This window comes from Rutilus rutilus, assembly GCF_951802725.1.
Source record: "Rutilus rutilus genome assembly, chromosome: 17".
Taxonomy (NCBI): domain Eukaryota; kingdom Metazoa; phylum Chordata; class Actinopteri; order Cypriniformes; family Leuciscidae; genus Rutilus; species Rutilus rutilus.
Window position 1 is genome coordinate 13,396,407 of NC_140230.1, and position 25,984 is coordinate 13,422,390.

The 25,984-nt window shown below is 38.0% G+C and overlaps 1 protein-coding gene across 1 annotated transcript; it reads left to right on the forward strand.

Moving 5' to 3' along the window:
• Positions 1-11: 11 nt before the first annotated feature.
• On the forward strand, positions 12-25,343 carry iffo1b (intermediate filament family orphan 1b). Its single transcript, XM_084385582.1, has 9 exons — positions 12-1,384; positions 9,821-9,881; positions 11,337-11,432; positions 14,952-15,092; positions 18,089-18,270; positions 18,359-18,479; positions 21,146-21,235; positions 21,535-21,668; positions 22,583-25,343. Exons 1-9 carry the CDS (start codon positions 390-392, stop codon positions 22,665-22,667), a joined length of 1,905 nt encoding a protein of 634 aa, XP_084241708.1. The 5' UTR covers positions 12-389; the 3' UTR covers positions 22,668-25,343.
• Positions 25,344-25,984: the final 641 nt, after the last annotated feature.

Sequence of the window (25,984 nt, forward strand, 5' to 3'; positions counted from 1 at the left end):
CAGAGACTCGAGCACTCAAGTGTATTCAGGTTTCCAGGCAGGGAAGCCACAAGACATTCGTTTGGACCTATTTTAAATGTATTTCGCGAACGTTTTTACAATATACTTTGCTTATTAGAATAGAGCTATTGCGTGCTTCCGTAATTACTCCACATTGTTGGCTTTTATCGCTTGCTGCAGTGAGAGTCGCGTCGTCTCCATCAGTGTCTATTCATCCTTACTCAGCATTCACGCGCAAGCTGTAATACTCTTATCTCGTTACATAAGGCTTTAACGAGTTAAATGTGGACATTGCCGTGTCATTGGGTCGCTAAACACTATTGACCTTTGAAATCAAGCCGTTAATTATTTTGACGTCAGACTTTTGAAGTCAGACATAGCTGGTGTTCATGCCCGATCTGCAGCGCTTCAGTTTTCCGTACCGTAGCATGAATTCTCCTCTCCATCATCATCATCAGCAGCAGCACCATCAGCATCAGAATCCAGAAGGACCCGGTCATCCCGATTCTCCCTCCGGTTTACTCCCCGAGGCTGCTGTCCTCGGTTCTCCTGACCCATCCTCTTTTTTTCTCGAAGAACAACACGGCCCTGCTGGCGTCTCTCAAAACGCATTTGACCTTACTGCATCCTCTTACCTGCACTTCAGTCCATCCTTCCACTGGTCCCAACCTCCTCCACCAACAGCCATGGCACTGAGGAACGACCTGGGATCAAATATAAGCGTCCTGAAGACCCTCAACCTGCGGTTCCGATGCTTTCTGGCTAAAGTGCATGAACTGGAGAGACGCAATAAGATATTGGAGTTACAGCTTCAGCAGGCTTTAAACAGCAATAATGCGGGTGGATGCGTGGAAGACCGAAAGACTAAAGACATTGGTGTCCAGACTGGGTTTATTGGGCCTATTGCTGTCCGGCCTGGGTCTCTGTCCTTCCAAAACACCAACAACTCTGCCAAAAGACCCACTACATTGTTTATGCCTTCTCTTACGACTGTCCTCAAGCTTGAGCCCAATAAAGCTGATGATGAGACCACAACTGACCTAAACACCAACAGAAACCCAACCATCACGGTTAGTCTGTCAACACCCACCACCGAACCCGCCTCGGCCAACACCAATAACTCTAATAATACTCCACAAGTGAGCAGCGTTGGCATCGGGACGCCTCCCAACCCTCCTCCTCGCTTCCTCCCGGGCACTATCTGGTCCTACAACCACACTCGTAAACTGGGAAGCGGGTCAGAGACTCGGGTCACTAGCCCTGGAGTATCGTGGGTCCACCCGGACGGCGTGGGTGTCCAGATAGACACCATCACCCCAGAGATCAGAGCACTTTACAACGTCCTGGCCAAAATCAAAAGGGAGAGGGATGAGTACAAGCGAAGGTGAATATAGAGATAATATAGATGCTTATTATGGCTGAATGTTTGTTTATGAGAAAAAGTTTCTGTGTGTGGCCCTTATGACAAACCTCTGCTGCAAAGTCTTCCTTTTGTTTTAGGAGTTTAGAGAGTCATGATTGCTTTGGGGCATGGTTGCAAATTTGAATGACCTCCGGGGATCTAGAAACAATTTTTTCTTCATATTTTGTGCTGCTAACTTTAAATACCAAATAGTTTTGGCAGCGGTTATTTACACTAAATTTAGATAGCAATAGATACTATTTACAATAGGCTAAGTGAAAATAGTGATAAATTATATTTACACTGTAAAAATAGCATTAACTGTAAATAGTAGTTAGATGCTATTTAATACAAAAAAATTGTGGCAGAAATTTGCACCTCACTGTTGTTGTACAATTAACGATATACAATAATAACATAGAGTATAGGACTAATTATATTTATTAAAATGATTAAATGGTTGCGCCTTATTGGGACAATAAAGCCCTCCCTACACCTACCCCTAACCATAACCTATAAACACGTTATTATTAAGCACAAGTTAGACACTTTTTGAATATTTTCTTCAGGAAACATTTTATTGTAAGCTGACGTAGTTACACGCTACTACATGTACTTACTATAGTAATAACAGTAAATTATGCATAATTACAAGTAACTAACCCTATACCAAACCCTAACCGTAACTCAGTAGTAAGTACAGTTATTTAATATTGCTCAGTACTTATTTGAGTAGGCTACAATGTAAATATGTCACCTTAAAATAAAGAGTAACCTTTCTTCATTTTTATTGAAAATAAATGCCTTTCCGATTTAATATGTGATAATAAAGGGAGAAAAGGAGTAGAGCGAGTTTGGCAAAGGCGGATACGAACTCGGGTCAATTTGCATCAAAACATTATCCCACGCACCTTACTCATAGCTACTGTTGACAATCCAGTCTGTTGTATTGTCTAAGCCAAAACTTTATTTCTTGTACTCTGGGCTATTTCAGCATGTTCTAATGTCCTGCCCCTCTGGTGCTGAGGGGAACCTGTCTGGCACTGACCTCTGATAACCTGTGCACCAGTCACGCACAAACCTTGTTTCAATGCAGAGCAGGCTGCAGTCACTTTGCTCTTCCTGCATGGGTTACTTTTCAAACCTGACAACTCTCGAACCTGCAGGTGTTCAAGACCACAACAAAAAAAAACTAGCCATCCTGCAAGTGGAATTTGTACAAAAATAAAATAAAGTGAGACCGAGTTGAGACTTGCAACTTTTGTTAGATAAAATAGAGCATAAATCATCTGCTGGCAGTCATGTGCAGAGACGTGAAGACATATCTCTATGTCCTCATTTCCCACGGCTGCTGAAGTTATTTGAATCAATCTGCGATTTTTGAATGGAGTTTTGCTAAATATATGGGATACATTTACTCTTAGTAATCTGTGAAGGTAATATGAGGTGGTTTTTAGGATGGGTGGAGATAAATGAACTTTAAAAGGGACCCTAACTATTGATATCAAAGGGTTTTGTTAGTTGCCAAGCTAGAGTTGAGAAGCAAAAGGAAGGAAGATAATATGTACAGTATTTAGAAGATAAGAATCAGCTGGAGGGGAAATTATGTGTGTTACTCATAAATGGTGGTATTCAGTCAGGCCCACGGCTCTTTTTATGTCCAAACCTGCAGAAGCCAGAGCGCCGCATTCCACCTGCTGTCCTTCACATACAGCAGTTTCATATAGGGCTGAACTGACCGTGAGATCGCAAACTCATTACCGTCTGTTGACTCATCAGGACAGGTGAAAACACTGTTGAAAAGCACAAAAGTCATTTTGGCTCCCTGTCTTAAAACCGCCTGCTTCATAACAGATGTTATCGTTCAGCGTCTCTCCATTTGACTGCTTTGTCATTTGCTCTGGTAATGCTTTCAGCTCTTTTCAGACTTTCTTGTCTATATTTATTTTCTGCTTTGTCTTTCTAATTTAGTAAGCAGACTTTCGCTGTCTGTGGCTCTCATCCTCTAAAGTGTTTTTCTATCTATCTGTGATAAAAAAAAGATTCAGCCATCGTTTCAACCAAGCAGATTAAAAAATGTAATACCATGTTAAAAATAACCAAGGCATGGTTTCCACATTGGAACATACGTCAACCGACAGCAACGTGAAGGAAACTAAGGGTATTTAAACAGTGGGGCTGAGTCCCAATTCGCCTACTTATACTACGACCTAAAAGTATGTACTTTTTTTGTGAGGAAAAAGTACATACTTTTGAGTGTGTAGCAAAAGAGTATGCACGTTCTGGGACATACTTCGATGACGTCATGCAATGTGAACGAGAACGTGATTGCCTAGTTACGGACACCGCGACTGTTAACAAAACATTTTACATTTCATTTCATTCAGTGTGGTTAAATATAACTTTAATTAGGGTTAAACGTTTGAATTCTTACACTTAAAAACTGAGGGCGCATCTCCGCTGCTGCATCCGGCTGCCATGTTTACATCACCACAAAGCTCCTCCCTCCCGCACGCAATGGGTTGTGGGCAATATTATTGTCCTAACCGGAATTCTAACCGGAAATAGTAGACCATCCGGGTATCTTTGGAATACTCATTTCAACATACTACGATCTGGGACGCACTAATTCTAGTTTCGCATACTATTTAGGACGGATAGTATGCGAATTGGGACTCAGCCAAGGACTAATGGGATAATTAACAAGACAACAGGTGGGAATAATGAACTAATCAGAACACAGCAAAACTAGGTCACAGGGGAAACACAAAGGAACTCGAGATGACCAAACATGTGACACTAGGATGGCTTGAGAGTGAGTAAATTATGGTATAATTAAACATTTTGGGTGAACTAACCCTTTAATATTTTTGGTGAAACTGTGATACATTTTCTTCGGGATTCTTTGATAAATGGAAAGTTCAAAAGAAGAATATTTATTTTAAAAGAGCAATCTTTTGTAACATTATCAATGAACATTATAGTGTCACTTTTGATCAATGTTATGTGTACAGTAAATAAATAAAAGAAAAAATTACTTACTCTAAACATTTTAACTGTAGTGTGTATGGACAAAATTATGTTGGCACCCCTTTCTAAAACAAATCTAATAGTGACATTATAGACAATTCTGTGTTGCAAAACAGGTTAGTGAAGAAGTTGACCTGTGCACAAAGCAGGGAACATAAAGAAATTGTTCGCTATGTCTGTTGTGACTTAGTATCCAAATTAGGGTTGGGTATCATTTGAATTTGAATGATTCCAATTCCGATTTCGATTCTGCTTATTGATTCCGATTCTTATCGATTCCTAATTTCGATTCCAATAAGGTAAAAAAAAAAAAAAAAAACTCGGATATCGTTCACATTTAGTCTTATTGCAAAACATTTAATTGTAGCTGAATATCATGATCAAAAATCAACAGGCTAAGGAACACTTACACAAGGAGCATTTGCCTGTGGTTTAAAAATACCATACCAAATAAACACTCTGTAATTAAAAAAGAACAAATAAAAATCGCAACAAATAGATACAACTGAACAAAGATATGATTGAAATTTTTCAGATTGAAATTTGAATTCATAAAATATACATTACAAATATAGTTACAAAACTTATTCAGTTAAGAACGAGTGAATTTTCTCTTTGTCTTTTGTTGTTTGATTAGTGACATTATAGAGACGGCAGCAGGAATATTAGGCTGCTGTCACTTTAAGAGTTGCACAGATCCAAAATAGTTACCCATGCCTGCATCACTGAAAACAAGTCGTCTCGCGCTTGAATGGTTTAAAGGTATAGTGGAGGATTTTCCCGAATTTTAGAAAAGAACCGCCCCTCTCCACTTTTTGAAAAAATGCACATGCGCAACACTCTACCTGCTCCAGAGAGGGAACGCCTATTAAACGTGTGCACGAGAGAGCATGCACGAGCCTAGTTCTCCTCGTGCATGCTCTGTTTACAAGTTTCTGTCGGCATGGCTCATACAAGCCTACTTTCCAAAAGAAGATTTGCACTTTTTCCTCTATGTCAGACTCGCCACCGGAGTTGTTTACCGTGTCTGCGTGGTGCGTGACTTGTGCCAGTGCTAGCATCGCTAATCATAGCTTACATTAACTTTGACTAGCGGTGATTTTAAATGGATTTCTCCAAATAGCATGCCAAACTTTACCTGTCGAGTAGAAACTTCGCGACTGAGGCATCAGTGGGAAGCCCAACCTGTGCTTTTAGCGCACGCCAGCGTGTGAAATATTCTCCCAAAAACACTCTGGTCTTGTTTCTTTCTTCAGAGGCCTTTCTCTTCTTGTCATACAATTCGTAGACACTTTTTCTCTTGCGACCCTCAGACATTTTGAAAAAACCCGGTGAGAACGGCGAGCTTCAATGAATGGCTGAAACCGTAGCTCACAACACATATACACCTGAAAGTGCGCATGCGGAGAATGCGAAAACTACCTAGGGACGAGCACGTACGACGGCCTTACGTAAACATATCACCAGAATGATTGACAACTAGGAGGACCAATAGTCTTGATGATCCACCCGGAAAAAGAAAATCCTCCACTATACCTTTAAAATCATGTTTTTGTTGACGCCGATGGCCTCGTGGTCAGCGCGCCGACATGTATCGCCGCTCGGGCGGTCCGAGTTTGAGTCCCGGCTCGTGGACCTTTCCCGATCACATCCCCTGTCTCTCTCCCACCTCACTTCCTGTCAACTCTCTACTGTCCTGTCCCAAGAAAAAAAAAAAAATTATCATCATGTTTTCTGTGAGCTTACTTTCAATGTATGCGGCTATGCGCAGTACAGAAAGTCATATTGAAATGCTCACAAAGGAATCGATAAGAGGATTCAACATTTTAATTTTATAACAAGTATCCAATTCCTGACCACAAGTATTTGATTCCGTAATTGGAATCGATTTTGGATTCCCAACCAATCCTAATTGAACACCTTTGGGATTAATTAGAACTGCAAAACAGGTCCCATCACTCAACATCAGTGCCTGACCTTTTGTCTTCTTAAACATTTAATTTCAAAAGATTGGCAAAAGCATAAATCCCTCCCTTTGCTGCAATAACAGCTTCCTCTCTTCAGGGACGGATTTCCAGTAGATGTTGAAACAAGGATGCAGGGATTTGCTTCTCTTTAGACTCAAGAGCATCAGGGAGGTCATGCAGTGATGTTGAGTAATGGGGCCTGGCTCAGCATTCCCATTCATACCAAAAGCGGTCAGAACAGTTGAAAGCACACAATTCATATCCATAATTATAACAAAACATAGTCATAAACATCAACATTTACTAACATATATTTTAACGAAAATGTTTGAGTGATGTGTGATGCAAATGAATAATTGAATTTTGAGTCGATTCATTGATTCACAAAAATAACACTATTACATGAAACAAAATATCTTTCTCTTAATGCATTATATGTGACACTATCAGTCAAAAGTTTTTTTTTTTAAAGAAAGAAAGAAATTATTATTTTCATTCAAAAGTCACAGTAAAGACAAAAATATATATTTCAAGTAAATGCAGTTCTAAATTTCTATTAATCAAATAATCCTACAATTTTTTTATTACAGTTTCCACAAAAATATTAAGCAGCACAATTGTTATTTTCAGCATTGAAAAAAAGAAACATTTCTTCTTGAGCAGTAAATTAGCATATTAGAATAATTTCTGAAGGATCATGTGGCACTGAAGACTGGAGTAATGATGCTGAAAATTCAGCTTTTATTTAATGGGAAATGATAAGCATAAGAGACTTCTTCAAAAACATTAAACCATCTAACAGACCCTAAACCTATGAACGATAATGTAGAAGGATAGACATTTTTTTACATGTTCTTTTGGAAACTTATTGGTCCAATAAAAAGCATATTAAATTCACATTAAAATATCTGAGGCTGAGCACACTTGCCATTTTGTATCATTTGTCTCATTTAGTCCGCTCTATTACAGCCATGGCATCCAGCAGCGGTGATCTACGTTATATCTGCATTGCAGTACACACACAAGGTCTCGGGCTGCAGAGAAGCAGTCTCTCTCTCGCTCTCTCCCTCCACCCTCTCTCCTCACGTCGCTCGCGTTATCTGTCACTCTCCTCTGTAATAATTGAATGTTTGCACCTTGAATTGGCAGTAATGCACGGTCTCAAACTAACCTTGCAGTCCAGTGAGGATGTTTAATAAATGTAGAGGCTGCTGCAATGTTTTGAATGTTAAGTAGATCTTACATAAGGACAGGGCTTGTTGGGTTCCACCTCATTACACTATACTACTGCACTGGACAATATTACTGTTGAACAGCCACACAGTAAATTACTGTAGAGCTGACTGGGCTGATGGATCATTTAAAAGGACTGAATGGATGCACTTAAGTTGAGCTAGCATACTCACAGAAACAAAAACACTTGCGTGTGAAGATCACACACACAAATGTACCTTCTGTTACGGGAAAAATACATGTTTTGCATTAGTTTTTTCCTGATTTACAAGAGCAATATCAAATTGTCTCGCATTGCTTTGGATTTTATATTAGCATAAACAGATGTTTACACAAAAATGCCATCATTTACTCACCCTTGTGCCATTTTAACTCCTCATATGTGGAACATGAAAGGAGAACTTTTGAAGAATGTATCGGTTGCCTTTGTCCATACAATTACAAAGAATGGAGGCTGGAGTTTTTACACTCCAAAAAGGATGTAACGCTCCTTTTTACGCTCCATATGACTTTTATTTTAATATGTGCACTATATTCTAAGTCTTTTCAAGTTATGTGATAGTTTTGTGTGCGAAACATACTAAATCATTGAGTCAGTCAGATTGTAAATGAATCATTTAGACCAGTTTTGTGAACCAGATCACCTGATTCACTTAAAGATTTGATTTCACTTCTTTTGAATGCACTAGAGAGAGCTACGGTAGAAAGATTTTCAGTAAACCATGGCTAAAGTTATAGCCGATCTAGGGCCAGATTTACTAACAGCTTGCTCCAGCGCAAACCCTCTTTTGGTGTTAAAAAACTACTGTCAGGATTTATTAAAAACACGCAGTGAAAAATTTGCGCTGAAAAGGGTGTGGACAGGGTTATTTTTGCGTCTGACCTTAAACATATGCATTTGTAGGAGTTTCCCTTTCAGATGCAAAACTTATGGGAGGAGAGTTTGTGCTTGTCAATTTACTGGTATTTGTGCCATTATTTAATGCCTGTTAAAGGGATACTCCACTTTTTGGGGAAAATAGGCTCATTTTACAACTCCCCCAGAGTTAAACAGTTGAGTTTTACTGTTTTCGAATCCATTCAGTCGATCTCCGGGTCTGGTGGTACCACTTTTAGCATAGCTTAGCATAGATCATTGAATCGGACAAGACCATCAAAAAAAATGACCAAAGAGTTTCGATATTTTTCCTATTTAAAACTTGACTCTTCTGTAGTTACATCGTGTACTAAGACCGACGGAAAATGTAAAGTTGCGATTTTCTAGGCAGATATGGCTAGGAACTATACTCTCATTCCTGCGTAATAATCAAGAAACTTTGCTGCCGTACCATGAGTGCAGCAGGCGTAATGATATGACGCAGCGCCTGAAAATAGGTCTGATAGGTTAGACAAACTTAGTCCCGGTCACGTTGGAAGTTACAGAGCTGGGGACTATTTTCAGGCGCTGCGTCATATCATTACGCCTGCTGCACTCATGGTACGGCAGCAAAGTTTCTTGATTATTACGCAGGAATGAGAGTATAGTTCCTAGCCATATCAGCCTAGAAAATCGCAACTTTACATTTTCCGTCGGTCTTAGTACACGATGTAACTACAGAAGAGTCAAGTTTTAAATAGGAAAAATATCGAAACTCTTTGGTCATTTTTTTTAGAGAGATGCTAATGGTCTTGTCCGATTCAATGATCTATGCTAAGCTATGCTAAAAGTGGTACCACCAGACCCGGAGATCGGCTGAATGGATTCGAAAATGGTAAAACTCAACTCTTTAACTCTGGGGGGAGTTGTAAAATTAGCCTATTTCCCAAAAAAGTGGAGTATCCCTTTAAGCATGTCTAAACCCATTTTGAGCCTTTTGCTAGTAGATCACTCGCACCTGATTATCAGCGGCTCTGTTTGTTTAAGACCCTACGCTAATTTGCGCTGCTCTTGGTAGATTGCGTTGGTCATTATGGAAATGATCCGGCTGCATCTGTGTTCTTTAATTTGCGCGTCGTCAGTTGATCACGCCCTGTTTAGTAAATCTAGCCCCTAATCTGCGGCTTTAAATGTATTGCACGAGTCGTATGGACCTCTTTTTTTATTTTACTTGATGTGATATTCAAATTTTTAGGCTAGCTAAATCGAAAAGTTCCTGTTGTTGGGTCATGCTCTGCTGTTGGTCCTGATGTTCTTGTTTTCTCCTCTCAGATGGGAAGAGGAATACACCATGAGAATGGACATGGAGCAGAGAATGAATGACCTACAGGAGGTGAGGAACACTTTTTCAAGCCAAACCTCTTTACTTACCCAGACAGCAACATAGTGTCGGCCCAGATCCGGGCCACATCTGGTACATGTGGATTCCACGCGTACTAGATGTGGGCCGGATCTGGGCGACACTATGTTGCTGTCTGGTTGTTTATAGATATTAATTGCGTCTACCACATTTATCTTCCATTGCAACCTCCATGTCTTAACAACTTTTTAATTTAGTCCCCGTTTGATTTATTTCACTATAATAATGTTAAACAAAGTCTTTAAATAATTTACCATTCAAAACGTTGTGGTTGGTAAGATTTTTTTTATGTTTTTGAAAGTCTCTAATGCTCACCAGTCACCAAGGCTGCATTTATTTGCTCAAGAGTACAATAAACAGTAATACAGTAATATCGTAAATATTATAAGATTCGATTTTTTTTTAGATTTAAAAAAATGCCATTTATTCCTGTGCAAAGCGGTCATCATTCTAATATGCTGATTTATGCATATCAGAAACATTTCTTATTATCGATGTAGAAAATAGTTGCTGCTTAATATTTTTGTGGAAAGCATGATACTTTTTTTTTTCAGAATACGTTAATGTTCAAAAGAACAGAATTTATTAAAAAAAATTTAATGTTACATTTTAAATGTCTTTACTGTCACTTTTAGTCAGTTTAATGCATCCTTGCTGAATAAAAGTATTAATTTCTTTCAAAAAAATCTTACTTTTGAACAGTAGTGTACAGTACATCACTGGAGACTGAGTAAACAGATCAAGAAAATGATGTTGTCTGCGGTTTGAGGTTTTTGGCATGTTTTACCTTTGGGATCAAGTATTTGGATGAACTTGGATTCAGGAGAAGCTCTTGAGTCTGCAAAACATTGAAATAGTCAGTGTTTAGATGTTTTACTTAGATGCAGTTTAGACGCAGTTTTACTTTAGTAATAGATTATATAAAAAATCTACAGTATAAATGCTGAATAATACTTGATGATAGCAATTATTGTTTAATTGAAAAGTTATCTTTTTATCTCTGTTACTTTAATATCTAAAATCTAGTGTCAATTCTTAGTTTCAATTGATTAGGTTAAACCTAGTCTTGAACCAGCCTTAGAACTACATTGATTATTCTTAACTTAATTTTTTAACCCAGATTTTAATATATAAAATAAATTACTGTCCTGTCTAAATTAATAACTGTCAATATTACTGTGTTCTTAAGCTCTTCTATAGTAAATTAATTATAAGTTACAGTTTCTAAATAATTGTTTACAATGTTCAGTATGTAATTTTTGTTCTGTGTGGTTCAGTATTGTCATTCTGTTAGATATGAAGTTAAGTTGAGTTTTTGGAATATATGAGTAAAATTGTGATGACTTTGGCAAGAAAATGTGTTATTTGTACAGAAAATGAATTGTTTATTAATAATAATAATGGATATGCATTTGTCTATGTGTGTAGGACCTACAGGAGAGTGAAGAATGCCAGGATGAGTTGGGCCTCAAGGTGCAACAGCTGAAAGCTGAACTCGTGCTCTTTAAAGGACTCATGAGCAATGTGAGAAGCAAAACACACTCTCAGTACACTCAAACAACAAATGCATGCCTCAAACACACTGGACAGGACAGGAAATGATCACCCAAAATGAAAATTATATGATTTACTCACCCTCATGTCGTTCCAAACCTCTTGTCAAACTCCCTTATGGAAAATTGTGCACAATAAAACATAATACAAAAATTGTGAATTGAATGTGTACTTGTATATATACTTAAAAGTATATTTAAAACCTTAAAAGTATATATTTAAAAAAAAACTTGCAGGTAATATAAAATGAATGAATAAAAGTTAATATACTTTAAATGTACTAAATTGCAATTTCATTATTATAAATGTGTGGCATTAAAGTATATTTTAATTTACCATCAATTCTTGTCAGCACATTCGGCAGTTCATTCATACACTTTAACCATATTGTGAAGACAATATAAGTAATTATGAAATTACATACAAATATGTACTTAAGTCCTACTTGCTGACTGCAAGTGGGTCAAAGAAACACTCTAAATTACAGCTAATTGAATGTAATAAAGATTCAATATATTTAATATCTCTTTTCATTTAATTGCTGTTAACAATCAAATAATTGTCTGAAAATATTGCATTCAGTTTGCACTTAAGTATATGCTTTTAAAGTATATTATTTCAGTAATAACTAGTGCAAAATGCCCGTGCAAAATCAGTTTTTTTGTGTGTTTTTAGTAATTGTTGGTTTGGTGTGTTTGAGTGCTCATTGTTACAATTACACAGCAAAAGTTCAGTGACATTTTTATTTGTGCATGGTAGAAAGCAAATACTGATACTGACATAATGACATACAATAAATGCGGAAAATTGAACTACACGATTCAGGGAGCAGACTACACATACAGTGAACTCCGAGAAACGCTACTTAAGCTCCGCTGCTTTCTTCGACCCTCTCTGTCTCTGGTCCTGGGCTGTGCTCACTCAGTGTGCAGTGTGAGAGGGGGAGTGGCCAGCCGTGCTCACTCAGTGTGCAGTGTGAGAGGGGGAGTGGCCAGCCGTGCTCACTCAGTGTGCAGTGTGAGAGGGGGAGTGGCCAGCCGTGCTCACTCAGTGTGCAGTGTGAGAGGGGGAGTGGCCAGCCGTGCTCACTCAGTGTGCGTGACGATTCAGGGAGCAGGATACACAGTGAACTCCGAAAAAATGCTACACTTGAGCAAACAGTTTGTGAATAGGCCACTACAAATGATGGCCGTGAATAAAATATTCAGAAGTAAACAGTGTAGCTGACAGAGTGTTTATGTCAGAATGTTTATTTTTAAACCACAACCTTCTTGGGGCTTCTTTTACAGATATATTTACCGATATCTTTTGCATTTCTAATCCAAACAACGTCAAACTTGGCACTGCACTTACTCGTGCCCGTAGCGAGACACCTGTCAAGTTTGAAATCCATCGGACTAACGGTTCGAGAGATATGCGAATAACAGACAGACAGACAGACGTTTCTGTAATTTATAGATAGATTACTCTGTAGAGTGCTGCAGTAATGACATATTTTTGTAGGCCTTTGTTAGTTAGATTACCCTGGTTCCCTCGACAAAAACCCAATTGGACCCAATTTGGCTTTTGGATTATTGCAGAAAATAAGCTCTGTGATTTTTTTTTTTTCTCTGTGAAAATTTTTCATTTTTGAAACGTAAACACAATCGGCAGAAGTCACTAAACGTAGGCTATAAACAATATACACCACAGTCTCTCGACTTCAATGTGGTTCATGTGTGGTTCATTTCAATAAGTGTGAACGCTGCCATCACAACCCTGGTGCACACCAAACAAGTGGACCAAGACCCCTGTAAAGAATGGTCTTTGTCCGCTTCCGAACGAACTCTGGTGTGGTTCGAATGAAATATGAATGCAACACAGACCAAAGACATGTAAACGAACCAAAACCGGGACCTGATCTCACAAGATGCAACCCTAAAAAGGACAGAATGCTCAAGAATACCTGTTTTTTCTCGTCATAGTTGCGATTTTTCCCATCACAGTTCAGTATAAGCATCAGAACCGCGTCTCCTTGAGCAGCTCTTCGTTTGTGTGCGTGATGGAGGGATTCCTGCCGCTGTTTTGACTCCTTTACACGTTTTATAAGCTCTTCACGAGTTCTCAGATGGTCAAAATACCATTATATGCAGGCGGGCTACGCACATACAACGATCGCATTTATCCCAGCACACAGCATAGTTTTGCATGCCAAAAACAAGAAGTTCCATCCCAAAATATATAAAAGCTGACCAATCAGGTTGTGAATGTATCCCTATGCCTTTAGGTTCGGTGTTAAAATGCCAATGTGAATGCTACGGACCAGGGCTAAATGGTTTTTTTATGGTCCGGACCAAGTGAACCGAACTACAACTGTGAACACCCTAGGCTTCCGACAACTCTTTCAGCCTTTGTTTAAAAACATTTTCCCCGGAAAGCTTGAGTTATAATAGTTTGCAAGAGCGTGATTATAAACACAGTGAGGCTGTGAAAGCGTACTAGTGAGTAGCTTACTGTTCAGCTGATGGCGTTGAAAATCACAAGAGAATATTACTGATGTATTTTATATTGAAAATATTTTGAGCTTGTGTTCACCACAGACCTTATTTCAAACATTTAACAAAAAAAAAAACATTGACTTTGGGACAATGGAACCAGAAGTGCTAAATCTCTGATAGGGCTAACTCATTTACTTTGGCCTACAAAAAATATGCCATCCCTTCACCACTCTATTTTTCATATATATTTTCTATATTTCAATGCAATAACAGTGAGTGGGTTCTGGACAGTGGGCACTGAATTATCAAGAATGCATTGGTTGACCAGTCCCAGAGCAGCACAAACCGGCCTGGACCAGAACAGGAATTCATGTTTGGTCTAAGCAGCCATTTGATTTCATTACTTTGCTCATTTAGAGTTTAAATCAGCAAGTCACACACACTCAGAGGTTTGTTTCTGGCGAGCTCAAGAACAGTAGTGTTCAGTAGTGGATGAATACACAGATAGTGTATTCATAGCAGCTTCTACATTCATAGCACTCCACAGTCATCTTATTTTCTGTAGAAATACTTAAGGAAAATATATGAGCTTTGTGCTTTTGTTCTCATAAACGCTCTCACGCACACACATTTTCCCACTTTCCACAATTAGCACTTTTTTTTTTTTATCTTCTGATGTGTTTTATCTGAAAATCAGACAATACCCTACTTTGTATCAAACGCTCTTCCCAGAAAAGATTTATCACACAGTTCAAAGTGTTAAAAATAGCTTGTTTTTGAGAATGAGTTCCATACACACATTAGCTGTTAGCCTAGAGTCCAAGAAACACAAACATCACAGTTTTCATCATTGTGTGCCAAAAAAGACAAAGCATTGCAGTTTCAGTTTCACATCATCTTAAACTACAGTGCCGTGAATACTAAAAATAGTACTTTATAGAAATGAGTTATTAATCATCTAATTATTCTTGCTTCAAATGACATGTACCCACACAAATCTGTACACCTACAGAACCTGTCGGAGCTGGATAGTAAGATCCAGGAGAAGGCCATGAAAGTGGACATGGACATCTGCAGACGTATTGACATCACAGCTCGCCTGTGTGATGTCGCCCAACAAAGAAACTGTGAAGATCCAATCAAGATCTTTAAGGTATTCACACACGCAAACATCTGCACTTCCTGATTTCTCTATGTTATGCTATCATTATTGTTGTGTGACACATTTAAAGGGATTGTTCACCCAAAAATGAAAATCACCCTGCAGCCCAAAACTTGTTGCCCACTGAAGCTAAGCAGGGTTGAACCTGGTCAGTACCTGGATGGGAGACCTCCTGGGAAAATTATTGGTTAACTGTTGGAGGAGGTGTTAGTGAGGCCAGAAGGGGGCGCTCACCCTCGGGTCTGTGTGGGTCCTAATGCCCCTTTATAGTGATGGGACATTATACTGTAACAAACACAGTCCTTCAAATGAGACGTTAAACCAAGGTCCAGACTCTCTGTGGTCATTGAAAATTCCAGGATGTCCTTCGAAAAGGAGTAGGTGCAAGATTTGCCCATTGGCCTCTGTCCATCCCCATGGCTTCCTAATCATCCCCATATACACTGATTGGCTTCATCACTCTGTCTCCTCTCCACCAATAAGCTGGTGTGTTCTGGCACAAAATGGCTGCCGTCGCATCATCCAGGTGGATCGAGGAGATTACCCCCCACCCCCCTCCATGTAAAGCGCTGAGTGCCAAGAAAAGCTGTATACAAATATTACAATAAACAAATTATTGTTATTTCTCTCATCATTTACTCACCCTCAAGCCATCCCCGATGTATATGACTTTCTTTCTCCAGATAGATTTTTAGGAAAATAATACAGCGATCGTAATGGTAATCCATATGACCTCAGTTGATGAATCAATGTGTGTAAGAAAAATACTAATTTTTAAAAACGTTTTTTAAACTATAAATCATTCCTTTCTGTCTACTGTCATACAGGCATTCTATAGAGGGACATTGTGACACGTAATGTAAGTGCGTTGTAAAGTTCACGTGAGAAGTAATGTGGAAACACAGAGGATTGTCACTTCTCACGCGAGTTTCACAACACACTCAGGTTGTTTGGATTACCATCATGATCGTTGTGTGTGGTTTTCACCCTGTTAACCCATTTCACTTCCATTATATGGAGTCACAGAGCTTGATTATTTTCTGAAAAATATTTGTTTGTGTTTATCTGAAGAAAGTAAATGATGAGAGAATTTTCATTTTTTGGAGAACTATCCCTTTAAGCTCCACTGGCAATCTTTGTCCTGAACACTGTTAATGTAAGTTAACTAAAATAATAAAGTGCTTAAGAAATGTTTAATTTCCCAGTTTCGTAACCTTGATTATATATTATATGTAATATACAATACTGCTCAAAAGTTTGGGGATGTTAAGATTTTAAAAATGCTTTTGAAGAATTTTATGCTCAAGGCTGTATTTATTTGATGATAAATACAGTAGAAACTGTTATTGTCTGCAAGGGGTTGAACAAAAACGGAAAATTAAAAGGCTGAATCTATTCACAAGCAGTTCTTTTAGTGAAAACAAACTCGGGTACACACTTCTCAAAACGACCAAACAAAAACACGGCAAACAGAACAACCACTATTCATTGGGCTATAAATACACAGAGGCTGCATTCAAATTCACATACTTCCCTGCTATAAAGTAGTATGAAAAACAGTATGTGACAAAAGAAGTATGTCCGAATTCACAGTACTCATAATAGAGTTGGCAAAAAGTACCCGGATGACCTACTACTTCCGGTGAGATTCTGAAGTGTGCATACGATGGACACTTTACTATCTCGTGAGGCCACGGGAGAATTTGTGGCAGTAAAGTGACGTAACTGACACTGATAGGTCACGTGATAATGACAACATGGCGAATGTTGTACGTTCGGATTACATTCATACAATACACATTCATGCTATATAAAAAAAAAAAAACTTTTTAGTGGTCCTGAAGAAAATACTTATTCAAAATAAGTACCTACTTAAGGGAGTATGGGATTTCGGACGCAGCCAGAGACACACTAGGGAGTAGGGACTAGACGACATAATTAACAAGACACAGGTGCAACACATGGGGGCAAATCAAAAACCATGGCAACCGATGAACAAAGACAAAGGACTTACAAGAGCACAACTAAACAAAACTCAATCCCAAAACAGACGGGACAACGGGGACATATATATATATATATATATATATATATATATATACTTTTTTTTTTTTTTAAGGAGACTGTATTTAACAAGTCATGTTACATGATTTCACTGATTTGGATGTTACGTAGGAAGAACGTTTAAAGGACGTAATGCGGCATCATGTTTTCATAATCGTTGGAAGCTAAAATCAAACTGAAACTATCGCATCCCTAGTCGTTAATTAATCTTTGTGAGCAAGAGGGCCCCCTGGTGGTACGGGACCCTACACAACTTGCGTACTTTGCATATAGGGAGGACCGGCACTGTCCAAATCCAACTTTATCAGCGTACATACAGTACACACACATTAAGCAATATATACTATAGCAAATCTCAACTGCTTAATTGCATGTATCATCCTAAAATGTAAGTCTAAGATCTAATCTGATAAATGCAACTATAAGGTATGAAGATACTAGGATATTATTTTATTTTTTATTTATTTTTAAGTATTGTGAAAAGCGCTATACAAATAAATTTGAATTGACTAGTCTTGTTTTCACTAACGAAATTTAGTGAGGTTTATGCTTAAATGCCTGATGCTTCTCAAATAAACCCTTTTTTTTTCTTTCAGGTGATATGGTTTTCAGTTTCAGTCATTTTACTGGAACACCAAAAGAACATTTTCTGCAATGAATGTCATAAATATGTATCGTGTAATCTTGCACGCTTGTAATTCACACAACATCCCAGCCCCCTCTCTGTCTCTGACTCAGCTGCTGTGATTTTCTGCTGATGCCTGCTATAGTGTATGAGGCACAGAGAACTGATGTGTATTGCGTTTTCGGTAGAGTAGAAGAGGGAGTGGTCGAACCAATAATGTTTTTTGTGCGTATACGTTGGGTCAAAAGTGTTGAGGTTAAAGTTATTAATGACCTAACCCTCTCTCTTGCTATCCCAGGTTCCCAGTCCTCAAAATGCCATCACCTCTCGTGCCCGTAAACAAACCTCGCAACCTGCCAATGGCAGCGAGACAGATGAGCCAGTCAGCACCTCTGAGAGTGATGGTGCGCGAGAAGATGAAGTGTGCACCCCTTCAACCCTCCAGATCAATGAAGAGATGCAGAGAATGTTGACCCAACTGTGAGCGATTAGAAATGCCTTGCAATGTTTGGTCAGAACTGCTTGTTTGTTTATGACTAATGTAACGACTTACCTGTGTATTTGCCAGGCGTGAGTGTGAGTTTGAGGATGACTGTGACTCTCTGGCTTGGGAAGAGACAGAGGAAACGCTCCTTCTGTGGGAGGATTTCCCAGGATGCACTTTAACAACGGACACTAATCAGGGCGAGGTTAGTGCACTGGGTCATATGGTTTATATGTGGTTGATATTTGTTTGAATGCACATTATTTCTTACTACTTCCTCATTTATTTATGCACTTAGAAACTTTCCCATGATTAAAAGCCTTTTAAGAATTCAAGGGTCCATATCATATACATTCTTTTTCAATATTTTTGACTCACTTATTATTATATAAATACTAAACTAAAATATTTTCCGCCTTCTTTCCTACTTAAAATTAAACGGGCTGTTTTTGCTACTGTAACTATAACAGTTCTATGTAAATGACCTCTGTTATGATTGTACATTTTTGCATGTAAAATGAGTGGCAGTGCTTTACTGATTATTTGCTGGCAGGTCCAATATAATTGTCACTATCTCATCTTTCAATAACAGCTTCTTCACAAAGCCTTCGTTACATTTTGACTGGTTCACATAGTTGTTTAATTCTTGCATTTCAAAATAATGCTTTTTACCTCCTTAATAATAATGAATCAAAACTGACAAAAGAGTAAGTGGAGTGTTATAAAACATACAATTGAAAGTACAGTAGGTACAATAAAATGAATAATATTTAAAAAACGTGCTGTCAAAATCACATGAGAGGCATAATTTATTGAAAGGACCTTGAAGACTTTTGATTATAATCCAAAAATCTGATTGATGCACCTACTAAATATTCTTGGAATATCATGTTTACTTCCTAATATTAATCTAATTAATCTAAATTAATTTATTCATGTAAAAAATAATATTCTTACTCAGTATTTTGTCTTGTTTTCCAGTAAATTAACACAAGCATCTTTACAACAAGTTTAACTGAGAAGAGTTTAACTGAGCCTTTTTACAGAAATCATTTTTAGTGCTGTCAAATCGGTTAATCGCGATTAATTGCACATAACATAAATGTTTGTAGATATATAGTATTTGTGTGTGTCACTCACACATATAAGTAACTTTGCAACTACATGTCAACTAACTCTCAGGGTATTAGTAGACTGGTAGGGTTAGGGTTAGAATAAGTTGACATGCAGCTGCATAGTTGCTTAGTCAGCAGAATGTGTGTTGGTGAATCATTACAATAAAGTGTTAGCAGATATTAAAGGGATAGTTCACTTTGAAATTAATTTTTGATATGTTTTAGCTTACCTCAAGGGCATCCAAGATGTAGGTGTCTTTGTTTCCGCAGTAGTTTCAATTTTGATATTTTTAGTCAAACCGTTCTTGTCTGTCAGTCATATAATGCAGGTCGATGGTCACTGGCTCAAAACACAAGCACAGAGTCCAAATTAAAACAATTCCCCATCGTCCAAATGAAACAATTCCCCATCATAAGTACACATTGATGGCCTAAGACACGAAACGAGCGGTTTGTGTGAGAAAACGAACAGTATTTATATCGTTGTTATCTCTTGAAAACAGCACACGTCCAAATGATCTGACGGCGCGGGCGGGTATAGATATATACATAGATGTCGCCTTGGCTACGGTTTCGTTCCAATGAACTGCAGTAGCCAAGGCGACATCTATGTATATATCTATACCCGCCCGCGCGTCAGATCATTTGGACGTGTGCTGTTTTCAAGAGATAACAACGATATAAATACTGTTCGTTTTCTCACACAAACCGCTCGTTTCGTGTCTTAGGCCATCAATGTGTACTTATGATGGGGAATTGTTTCATTTGGACATGGGGAATTGTTTTAATTTGGACTCTGTGCTTGTGTTTTGAGACAGTGACCATAGACCTGCATTATATGACTGACAGACAAGAACGGTTTGACCTAAAAATATCAAAATTGAAACTACTGCGGAAACAAAGACACCTACATCTTGGATGCCCTTGAGGTAAGCTAAAACATATCAAAAATTAATTTCAAAGTGAACTATCCCTTTAAGCAGACAGTCTACTAATATACCACTGAGAGTTAGATGACATATAGTTGCAAAGTTTCTTATAATTATTAGAAAGTCTAAAGTGGAGCATCAAAATAAAGTGTTACCGTAACTTCCAGTTAGCTTTCCTTTTTCTTCTCAGCATTACCCAGCATTATGCTGTCTGCTTTATATCATAATTCATATCATTCCATATTTCCTGTCATTTGGTAACTCTACCTCTTTCTCCATTCTGTTCATTCCGTAGGCTCTCTCTCCCTCTCCTCCTGTCTGTCTCTCTATCCATCTCACATTCTTTTTCATGAGTTTTTTAATGTTTGTGGTAAACTGGTGGTAATTGGTTCATCTCAAAGGGAGGGCATCTTTAATAGAATCCAGGAGGAATTTACACAAAATGAAGCTTAGGTTCACACACTTGTTCAGTGTCCAAAGGAGAATAGGATTCTACTGGTCATCCATTCATGGGCTTCACTCAAAGGACGCATGCAAACAAACACACACACACACACACACACACTGCTCATATCTAGGTCAGGGTACTCAGTCAGGTTTGCTGGGGGGCGGTTCGATACTAAACATTAGTTAATGCGATGCGGGCTGGAAGTGTGTCGCGTTTCATGGAAAGCTCAAAGTGTTTAGAGTTTTCCATCTACGGGGTCATTAATCTAGTATTTTATTTTCCCTCTGGTCAAATCTCATCTGCTGGTGAGTGCTTGTGCTTCTGCAGTGAGATAATGTGCCTGTGGGATTTCTCTCTCTCTCTCTTTCTGCCTGGACAGGAGGAGAGTTTGGAGAAGGTGATTAAGGACACTGAATGTCTTTTTCAGTCTAGGGAGAAGGAATATCAGGAGACTATTGACCAGATTGAGGTGAGAAGTTTGGATAGTTTACTTAAATTTCATGCTTTATCAGATTATAACACAACTTTTGAGTGAGATAATGTACTGTCAGCCAATCATTATCACAAAATAATATCACAATTTTGTGATAATACAGTACTTTAGTTCTGTCGGTCATGAATCATTTGTTTTATACACACTGTTAAAAGCATTGTTCTGCTATTTTCTTGTTAAATATGTTGGATAAAAGTGCTAAGAAAATAAATGTACATATAAATGTAAGTATGGAAGCCCATCAGCCTGGTCTGATGCGATCTGTTTCTCTGTAGTTGGAACTTGCCACAGCAAAGTCAGACATGAACCGCCATCTTCACGAGTACATGGAGATGTGCAGTATGAAGAGAGGACTGGATGTGCAGATGGAAACCTGCAGGAGACTCATCACTCAGAGCGGAAACGAAAAGTATGCATATATCCACAAACATATGGGCTTTTGACACTTTTTTTTTTTTGGCACTTGACACTGTTCATACTGTATCATGGTTACTGAGATTTTGAGATTTCACACTGTACATTTAACAGGGTTATTATTGTTAACTCGAACTAAAACCATAAAAAAAATGTTACTTTGAAACGTTAATTTGAGCTAATTGCCAAGGAACCATTCCTCATTTTCATTTAGTTTAACTTGATGTACTAAAATAACTAAAACTAAAACCAAAATAAAATGAATAAGAACTTAGACATATTTGAAAAACTAATACAAATGACAAAACCACACAACCATATTACTAAAACTTGACCTAAAATTAAAAGCAAAACGGAAAATATAAAAACAAAACCAATTCAAACTATTAATAAAAACTGTAATAGTAACTCTAAGTGATACTAAAATTACACTGCTGTAAACCATGAATTTACATTAATTTGCATATTCATGAGGTCAGCAACATAGATCACAGGTCCTTTTCCCTAAAAGGACAATTCTGTTATACTCATCCTCATGTCATTCCAAACCTGAATGACTTTCTGTCCTCTGTGGAACATGAAAGAAGATATTTTGAGTAGACTATAGAAGTCAAAGGTGACCAAAATTGTTTGGTTATCAACATTTTTCAAAATATCTTCTATGTTCCAATGAATAAATAAATAAATACAGGTTTGGAATGACATGAGGGTGAGTAAAGTATGATTTTTGGGTGATCCTTTTAAGTATTCTGAAATGTACTGCAAAATAATACTGTCTCTTCATCACTCTTTCACTTTTTTTTTTTTTTTCTGCTCAGATGCTGAAACTAAACAGCTACTGATATTTTACTATTGCCCAAATCACAAGAAAGTGTATTTTGTTGATTTATTCTTTTTACCACCTTACAGCAAATCCACTTCTTCTATACCTGGAGGAGGTGCAGATGCGAACGGAGAAACAGAGAGGGATAAAACCGAGGAAGGAGGAAGATAATGACAAGAATCTGAAGAAAGTGTCTGCAAGAAGAAGAAGAAGAAAAAGCACCCCTCATCTCTTCACGGCACCAATCATCAGTACCACCATCAGCCCTGCTCATGTTTATGCAGACTATCCAGCCACTGCCTCTAGTGGTGGTAAATGGAATTACATTGTGTGTGTGTGCTGAGTGCCCAAAAGAGAACATGCACTGACATTTCCCCTCTGGTACTGTTTTCACACCTACATCATTTTAAACATGAGAGTCCTCACAAGACTGTTTGCTCTTATCTGATTTCAGCGAGCCCGTCCACCGGCGAGTTTCAATCATGTTTTCCGATCTCATCCCCAAATGTCTGAGTCATCGTATTTTCATCAGTGAATACAATCACTTTTGATTTCGTATGTCTGGCAAGAGAATCACTGACAATGTTTTCACAAAGTTTCCATTTCCTAGAGACTCTGAGGGGACATTTGCTCACTTATTGTTGCCGCATGTACCGTTACGTGCCGCTGTAAGCCGTGGGTCAGTGGGTGTGTTGTGCTTCCTGTCTGAGCTGTTGTAAATACTGGGCTGTTTATGCTAGTGAAGGGTGGAGGTAACTGTAGCCTGCACGTCCCCCATCTCTGTGCTCAAATTCACATGAAATATATGACATTTCATGCTAACGGTATTGTGCTGATGCCAGGCTGATTTGGAGTCTCGGCTTAGAATAATGAACTCTTTTGCTTCCTCCCTTGCGGGTGGAAAACATGAGTGATGGGTGAGGTCAGACGAGTGAGATTTGAGGATGTTATGGCTTCGGTGTACATGTCAGAGCGTTACGCATGTCAACCGCTGTGTTATTTCCTTTTCGCTTTTCCCCTCATTTTTCGTCTTTTAAGATAAATGATATTGAGCCTTTTTCTCTGCCGGTGGAGATACATTTCCGAAAATAGATATTTCATGAAAATGCTGTATATGTATCGCTGCTATAGATATGAGACCTGCTCAAGTCCGTAAAAGTATCTAGTATTTCTATTTTGGATGGTAAAATCCTTCTAGTGTAGTTTGGCATTTTTCTGTTTCGTGTCCTTAAGATCTTGCTGGTGCCTCTGATGGCTGAGGTTGATGCAAAGATCTGTCTGACCTGTTGTTTTCATTGTGAATAGACAGACTGGCTGTGTTCTGTTAAGAACTGGGTGGGAGAGTGGTCTGTAGAATAAGGTGATATCATATGAGAGAGTCCTTTAGAGCGAGACCCTGAAGAGTTATTTTCATGCTAGTGGTGATAGTTGATGGTCAGAGCATCCTATCTTGTCATAGTCTACCAGTGATCCTGATGGTTAAACTCATTGATGAATGATCTTAAAGACCCCATCAAATGTTTAACAAACTATTTTTTTTTATTTTTTTTTAAACAGATCTTATGGAAACCCATTTCTGCCTCAGAGTAAATAAAATAATTTTAAAATCAAGCAAAAAAGATAGTTGTGACTTTGCCGGATATCTCAGCTGCAACTTTATATCTCACAATTGCCACTTTTTTTTAGAATAACAATTTCATATGTCACACATTGTTTCTCAGAATTTTAACCAGTGTTGGGTGTAACTTATTCATTTCCCTTCAAAAGTAAAGTAAGGATTTTACTGAATGTAAATTTTTTTGTAAACTCCCTTTTGGTCAGTTCAAGAATTATTTATGCATTTTTATATTTAAAGAATAAAAAGAGCAGTTTCATGTCTATCCTTGTATCGTTCAACTGGTCGAGGATGATATGGGATTTAGACAGTAGTAAGTAATGCAAAACTTTTCTTAGGAAATAATTAGTACAGTAATCTAATTACACTGCTGAAGATACAGTATAATTAGTAGCTAGTAATTATTTACTTTTTTAGAATAACTTACCCAACCCCCTTTTTTTTTTCATTTTTTTTTTTTTTTTTTTACAATTGTCACTTTTGGTTCTAATAATTGTGACTTTTTTTTCACAACATTGTTTCTCATAATTGTGACTATATCTCACAGCTGCTCGTAATTTTGACTTTTTCTTATTTTTAACTATCTTTTTCAATTTTGTTCTCTGAGGTCGAAATGGGGAATATTGTTAGGATTCTGGAAATCCTGCAAATTAAAGGTGCAGTATGTAATATTGACAGCTAGAGGTTGAAATGGGTACTGCAGTCCAAATTCGAAATATCGGAGAGGGTTTTCTCCAAGTGTGTCCGACTGCGTCCCGCAGCGCTACAATTCACGCCCCCTTTGTTACGCCCCCTATGATGTCATCAGAGCCCCTCCCTCTGGATTCGCTGATGTGATCACTAGTACTGCTCTTCTTCTGATTCACTTTCCTCACTTTCAAGCTTCACTATTAGGTATACAGATCTATAACATAACAAATCATCCTGATGTTTTTAAAGAATTTTAAATATGAAACTACAGCACATTTTAATTTTATGGAAAGGTAGGTTTAGGGTAAAGTTATAATTACCATTAGTGTATTAATCTGATTATATCATTTATTTTATGTTTTACTAATAGCTGTTATTTCATACTTCATAAGAACCCGGAGTGTCGAAATGCTATTGGGTAAATTGGCAGCGGGCGGGATCACACAGACTAAAACAAAAACAGACATGCAAAAAAAATAAGTATGTTTGTACATTTCAAAGTAAAATAATAGTTTTTTCAGAAAAGCAAGTATGTGACCTTAGCATGTTCCCTAAATGTCAGCAAACAAATATTGGTATTTGTCAACAGAATTGCATACAGCACCTTTTAAGATGTGTTGATCTATTGCAAGGGTGTCAAATCCTGCTCCTGGTGGGCCACTGTCCTGCAGAGTTCAGCTGCAACCCCAATTAAACACACATGAACCAGCTAATCAAGGTCTCACTAGGCATACTAGAAACTTCCAGACAGGAGTGTTGAAGCAAGCTAAACTCTGCAGGACCGACTTTGGACACCCCTGGGTTAGATAGATCTACTGGAGAATAATCATTCAGTGATTTTCTTGAGCAATATATCATGCAAGTTAATGCGTAATCTGATTCTTGGCTTAAGTTCTCAAGAACCTCACGTGGTTTGTAATAATCATCTCTCCTTTTGGGAGAGCACTTTCTAATTCTAATCAAACGCCCACAAGGACTAATACAGTACAGAGAAACTAGCAAACCGACATTATGCTGGCTTTGTTGGTCATTCATATCTGTAGTCTTGAGTGTAAACCACAGCTTGAATTCAAGAACAGAGACTAAAACTCTCTGACAGAGACGTGTTGAGTGCCAAATGTGAAATAAAACATTCAGGAAAGATGCTTCAAACGGTGAAAATGAAAACTTCATGCTTTTGAAA